Below are 6532 nucleotides of genomic sequence, written 5' to 3'. Positions count from 1 at the left end.
AAGTTGTGAATTGAAAAAGAAACGCCTTTCGTCTGTAAAATATACCTTCTACTTTCTTTAGTCAGTATTAATAGGCATTATTCCTTCACTGCCCCATTGCGTTTGCTCTTTTACCTTATTTATAGTTTCTTCCTTCCGTAATTTCGATTACCTAAACCTTTCAAGATTTGAGCGACATTAGGTCAACAGCTCCGATCGCGGATACTGTCATTTGTCACGAGTGTTCAGAGTTCTCTGAGCACGTCTCGTAACTCTGACGCGCAATCCGTTATTCGTCTCTCGTGCTTTTCTCAATTTTGTGATCTTTTGTCGGCACTTCCGATTATCCCTTCTTGTTCGCGATGATTTGCTCTCTCAAACAACCTGGTGTTTCTTTCAGTTGTTCTGATGTTGTTCTTCGGAGAAAACAGTCAAATCCCTTTCAGTCAAGCTTTCTTTTACCTTGCATACCGAAGGGAAAAGCTGAGCGATCTCTGGTTTCAGTGCACAAACCCTTGCACCTTTCTTCTCCGAGTAAGAAAATTTCAACGCTGAATCTTCCGTCAGTGAATCCTCGTGGAAATTCCATCAGATGCGAAGCTTTTGAGGCTGACCGATCAAACATTGAAGCAAGCACGCCATCGGAGGCGGCGAAGAGGTTGAAAATTGGAATATATTTCGCAACATGGTGGGCTCTGAACGTGGTCTTCAATATTTATAACAAGAAGGTTCTGAATGCATATCCGTACCCCTGGCTTACTTCAACGCTCTCACTCGCATGTGGGTCTCTTATGATGTTGATTTCTTGGGCCACGAGGATAGTGGAGGCGCCAAAGACTGATTTTGAGTTTTGGAAGACTCTGGTGCCGGTAGGTTTGATGGGCTTTGTTTGTTTCCTGAGCAAAATTGATGGGAAAGCAATGTTTTTGTTCGTATTACTTGTGCCGAGCTAAGGTTAACTCCTGCTGTTTTGGACGTATCCCTGGATTTCCATACTACATGCTTCTAGAACGAATTATGTGTGTTGTGGGGGGGGGGGGTGAATTCCACTTTAGTTAGATCGAATTGTTAAATTGGGTGGAGTCCGATCAGGACTTTTGTTCGTGAATTTTTCTTTCCTTTTCTTTCTTTCTTTCTTTCTTTCTTCCTTCCTTCTTCCTTTTCGGTTTGAAGAGTAATTCACTGAACGTGAAAACTAGCGCTTTCCTTCTATCATGAGATCGGGTGGAGACTGGTAACAAGTTTTGTTGATTAATTATGATTTTATTTTTTGTTGGAAGAGTAATTCACTTAAGCTGGAAAAAAAGCTCTTTTCTCGTCTTGTTGTATTCATTAGATTCTGAGCAGATCTCAAAGGCTTGTACAAGTATATGTTTAATGGATATTGGATAGCACAGTTAATTTTTGCCGGTTTTCCTATAGGTTGCTGTTGCTCATACCATAGGACATGTGGCTGCAACGGTTAGTATGTCAAAGGTTGCAGTTTCATTCACCCACATCATCAAGAGTGGTGAGCCTGCTTTCAGTGTACTGGTCTCCAGATTTCTTCTGGGCGAGTCCTTCCCAGTACCAGTCTATCTGTCCTTAGTGCCAATCATCGGGGGGTGTGCACTTGCTGCTGTGACGGAGCTCAATTTCAACATGACTGGTAATGAAGTAACTTTTCTTCAGATGGACTTTTTGACACCTGCATTTTGTTGCTTTCATAGCATGATGAATCAAATTGAATATCAAAGTCAAGCTGAGGAAAAGAGAATTCATGTCTATTTGTTTCGGCTAAAACAATATCTTATGTTTTCCTTGTTTGCTAGCACATTATTTAATCAGTTTCTTGGATAAATATTTCATCAGAGGATGCTACTTGTGACAGAATCTGTTCTTGGTTGCTTTTCTGAAAGGATTGGTGTTCAGCCTGCTGAATTTGCTTTGAGCTGTGTTCTGCAGGTTTTATGGGGGCCATGATTTCGAATTTGGCATTTGTGTTTCGAAACATCTTTTCAAAACGCGGCATGAAGGGGAAGTCTGTTAGCGGAATGAACTACTATGCTTGTTTGTCTATATTGTCTCTCTTAATTCTGGCACCATTCGCAGTTGCTGTTGAGGGACCACAGATGTGGGCAGCTGGATGGCAAACAGCCCTCTCTCAAATTGGACCCCAATTTGTATGGTAATCACCAGATGACTACAGACTGTTTATATGTGCTATCTACTATGTTTGATATCACAGTAGGAATAATGTTGATGCCATAATTTCTTATTGGCTTCAAACAAATTTTAATATTTTTGTCGGTCATCCTTTGGAGCAAAGTTGTTATGTGTTTTACATTCCGAGTCAACTTTTGTAATTGATCATTTCTAATTTTTCATCAGTTTGTCATAATTATAAGTTTTCTAGAGATGTTTGGTAGCTTCTTGAATGACTTCTATAAACTTAATGGACAAATTAGAAGGTCATCTAGTCAGTTCATTGTATATATACTTAAGCTGAGCTTCGTTCTGTTTTTTTCCTCCCTCTTCTTTATATTGGATTTATCTAGTCAGTTTCTTTTGTTAGTTGTAGGACCGATGGATAATTTCCTGTCTGAAATGGGGGACCATGTCGTCCTTAATATACAGACCTGATAGCTTATATGAGGAGCATGAAAATGTAATTGTCTCGCTAATATGTTCTTCAGATAGAATGGAGGAACAAATCTTTAATCGATAGTTAATTATGAATGTTAACAAGAACTGAATAATGTTTTTGACCATTTGAAAATGATTCTGTTTATGTAAAAGGTACAGTTTAATTCACTTCATTTGTGCTAAATGTCTCCTCCTCCTCTTGTTGCATTTCAGTTCTGTAGATATTCGGAACAGGAAACAGCAAATTAGTGCCATATTTGCTTGGATTTGAGTTATATATTATTCCTGCTCCCCCCCCCTTGCCTGTCATTTTGAGTGCTCACTTCTTCATTTTATTGTTAATTGTAAACATCAGGTGGGTGGCGGCTCAGAGTGTGTTCTATCATCTGTATAATCAGGTATCATACATGTCTTTGGATGAGATCTCTCCCTTGACATTTAGCGTTGGGAACACCATGAAACGAATTTCTGTCATAGTCTCCTCAATCATCATCTTCCACACGCCGGTTCAGCCCATCAATGCCCTTGGAGCTGCTATTGCTATCTTTGGAACCTTCTTGTATTCACAGGTATTTTCTGGTTCTGGTCAAGTTTGTGTTTTATTTTAGGTTGACATATATATATATATAATTGGTTTTATAGCAACTGTTGCAGTTGTACTTCCAAAAGGAAAGATAAGAAATTGAAAAAAACAATTTTTATAAGAAACAGTAAAATGCTAACCATTCTTCCTCTCGTGAGATATTAGGTTAAGACTCAGGTGCCTCTAAAGTGACATATTTTAGTTTTGGATGTATGGTGGTTAGCTGGTACCTCAGGGTGTAGAAATTTTTGTTTTCCATTGATTCAAAAGGGGAAGACAAAAGGATTACATGAATCTAGGCCTTACATGACCCATCTTATCATCGTCCACCACCTCAGAACTACAAGATCTAACCGTATCCTGTAATTAGAGTATCTTGGCTTCCTGGATTGTTTCAAGGGATACAAAGTTGCTCTGTTTTGAGGAGAATACCATAGGATGCTGATTGCTGAACTTTTCTTCCTCTCATTTTATTATTATTATTATTATTATTATTGGTTGAAACTTTTCTCTCTTTTATTTTAATAAAAGTAACAAGAACCGATACTCCAAAATGCGTTTCAGTTGTGTTAGTGTTGAGAGGGATATCATTTCGGTTCCTGATCCACTTATACCTAACTGACTCCTTTGGTCCCTGGAATATCAAGCATAGAAGGGGGGAAAAACTCCTCATGTCTTTAGAGATAAAAAATAAAATAAAATATTACCTCTGGTTTTTAATATAAGACTCGGCTAACTAATTTAGTGATATTAAGGAAGTTACTAAATTAGTTTAAAATATTATTATTTATTGTTTTTCTCCAAATTAATTTGACTCACTTACAAATTAATGTATAGACTAATGATACACACAAGTATTTTAAAAAGATATCATATGTTATAAGTAATTTATTAACTTCTTTAATCTCCTCAAATTAGTTAGCTATGTTTTATATTAAGAATAGGAGGTAGTAAAAACACTATTGAGAAATGATAACATGAGCATAATAAATATTATATGTGTACGTGTACTATTTTGTATGCATTGAAAAGAGAAATTGCTTAATATAACAAACTGCCTTTACAAATGAAAACGAAATTTTAGGGGAGATTTGGTGGTTGGTGATGCATTATTTTATATTTTGCCTACCCTTCGGATGGTTGTTCTGCGGTTAGGTGATCTGAAAGATTGATTAGGTATAGGACTTTGAATTGCTAGCTTCGCTAATTTTGAATTGTAATTTTCGCTTCCATTATTCCCCTTCCAAGTCCAGTAGTTGACCACACTGTATGACTAGCGAATATGCTTTGGTTATTCCTCTGTAGTAGTGCTTCTAATTAACCACAAAAGACGTAAATATGTTAGATATCTTTATTGAGCAAGATCACATTTAATGAATTTTTATACTTACATTATAATTGATATTGATAAACTATATATAAGAATCCCATTCAAAGTTATTATTCTGATTTCTCGTCTTCCCTCATACTCTCTCTCTCTTTTCTTTCCTTTTGGTGTGTGGCAGGCAAAGCAATAGTGTTGAGGAATTGAGGTTCCTCGTTCAACCCACCCTGATCTTCTCAGCCAGGGTCCAAGCAAGTTGATTTTGAAAGATGTGACAGCTGGATTTTGGTAAAACTAGGATGATCCGGTACTGTGCACTGTAGATAATGATGGGAAACTAATAATAAAGATAATACTGCTGAGGAAACATTATCTTTATACAGATTAGTTAGTATTTCTTGGGTGATGCATTTGAGTTATGCTTTTGGAGAATAAGTGTCTGTTCTTGGTAGGCCAAGGATAATGTCTCAAAACACTGTTCGTTATGAGATTTCAATAATTGAGGACGATAATTTGGCTGTTATGTGCCACGGCTGACTGATTGAGTTGGGTAATGGGACGAGGTTTATTATGACGTTTTATTTCTGTTGTTGGCAATTATACATCAACTGTTTCACTGTTCAGTTTTCTTACGCAATTTTCTTTCTTTACGATCGTTACTTCACCATTTTGCCGGTGTTCCCAAGTACTTCTTTCTCTTTTGAGGACTCTTGCATACCTGCCAGAAATAACAATGAATTTTGGTGGAATAAAATCTATTAATTTAATTCTACCAGATAAAATATTATAGTTCATATTTTGTGTGGTATTATATGGTGAGGAATGTAAGTGTTGTTTCATGATATAATTTTGCATAAGATGAGATGAAACTGGGTATGGTTTAATTAAAATGGAATAATATGAATATTTTCTTCAACTGTTTAACTTATTGATTGGGCCGCACAGTTCTAGAATTTTTTTCCAATGGGCTACTGCTACGAATGAGGCTTTTGTGGTGCTAAAGTTAGATGAGGCGTCATTTTGGCGGGCTTGGGAAACTTCATCAACAAAGAGAAGTTAGAACATGACATCTTTTTTCCGCATATTTGTCAGGAACTGAAGAAATTTAAATTTGATGCGAAGTTGGAAGCAGGCAGGAAGGGATTGCTAAGAGACTTGGGAGGAGGTGATCCCATAATGGTAATGGCTTTTCGAGCAACACAAATTTCTTAGGAAGGCCACTAACAAATTTCTTAAGAGCTATCTAACATCCCACAGGAGCCTCTTTTTCACTGACACTTCATGAGTGGGGCCGAAAAAGAATACTGGTATGCTGAATATTTCTCACGTCTTCATTTTCTGTGGAAGCATTACTCCTATTCCCTTGCATGATGGTTTTAAAAATGACATCACTCTATTAATACACGACTAATTGATTTATAACCAGCATGTCAGATTTTATAGAAAGCATGTTGATGTCACTCCATTGGGAGTTTACAGTAACAATATCTGATACTAGAGAGAGAGAGAGAGAGAGGGAAGAACCAGTTCACGGAGACTGCCTCGAGTGATGGGTCGCCATTCCCGAAACTAGGGAGAGCTTCTATGCAATAGCCATCTTCTCTCGAATCTCACTAACTGCAATAGAGATTATGGGATATTGCGTTCTCCAGAGGTTCGACTTTACAGAAACAAGTCATTGCGAGTGATAAAAACCAAGTGTTGAAGAATAAGGAGCTTGTGGATAACGTTTGGCGCTGTTGAGGCCCCAAGTTAGAAATCCGAGATAAGGTTTTTGGACTCTTCTTTTCTCTGCCCAAGCTTTTCAGAACCATCCAAAACGAAAAATTTGTGGGGCTAATCTCATTCTCATCTCATTATCCACATGAATTTATATATCGCTCCCGCTAATATTGATGAAAATTGACTGCGGCACAGCTCATAACTGCCAGCCAAAATTTGGATCAGGAATTTTTCTGTTTTGACATTATTAAACAATGATTTATTTCCCCGAAGAGAACATCAGACATACGAATATAGAG

The 6532-nt window shown here is 37.3% G+C and overlaps 1 protein-coding gene across 1 annotated transcript; it reads left to right on the top strand.

Annotated features, from left to right (window-relative positions):
* Nucleotides 1-230: 230 nt before the first annotated feature.
* LOC114738901 (glucose-6-phosphate/phosphate translocator 1, chloroplastic-like) lies at nt 231-5108 on the top strand. Its single transcript, XM_028926963.1, has 5 exons — nt 231-848; nt 1402-1627; nt 1924-2146; nt 2960-3173; nt 4693-5108. Exons 1-5 carry the CDS (start codon nt 342-344, stop codon nt 4702-4704), a joined length of 1182 nt encoding a protein of 393 aa, XP_028782796.1. The 5' UTR covers nt 231-341; the 3' UTR covers nt 4705-5108.
* The last annotated feature ends 1424 nt before the right edge of the window (nt 5109-6532 follow it).

This window comes from Neltuma alba, unplaced genomic scaffold (assembly GCF_004799145.2).
Source record: "Neltuma alba isolate B1F8T4 unplaced genomic scaffold, ASM479914v2 tig00013708_pilon, whole genome shotgun sequence".
Lineage (NCBI taxonomy): Eukaryota > Viridiplantae > Streptophyta > Magnoliopsida > Fabales > Fabaceae > Neltuma > Neltuma alba.
Note: the sequence above shows the minus strand (reverse complement) of the source record. Positions and strands in the feature narration are given on the sequence as shown.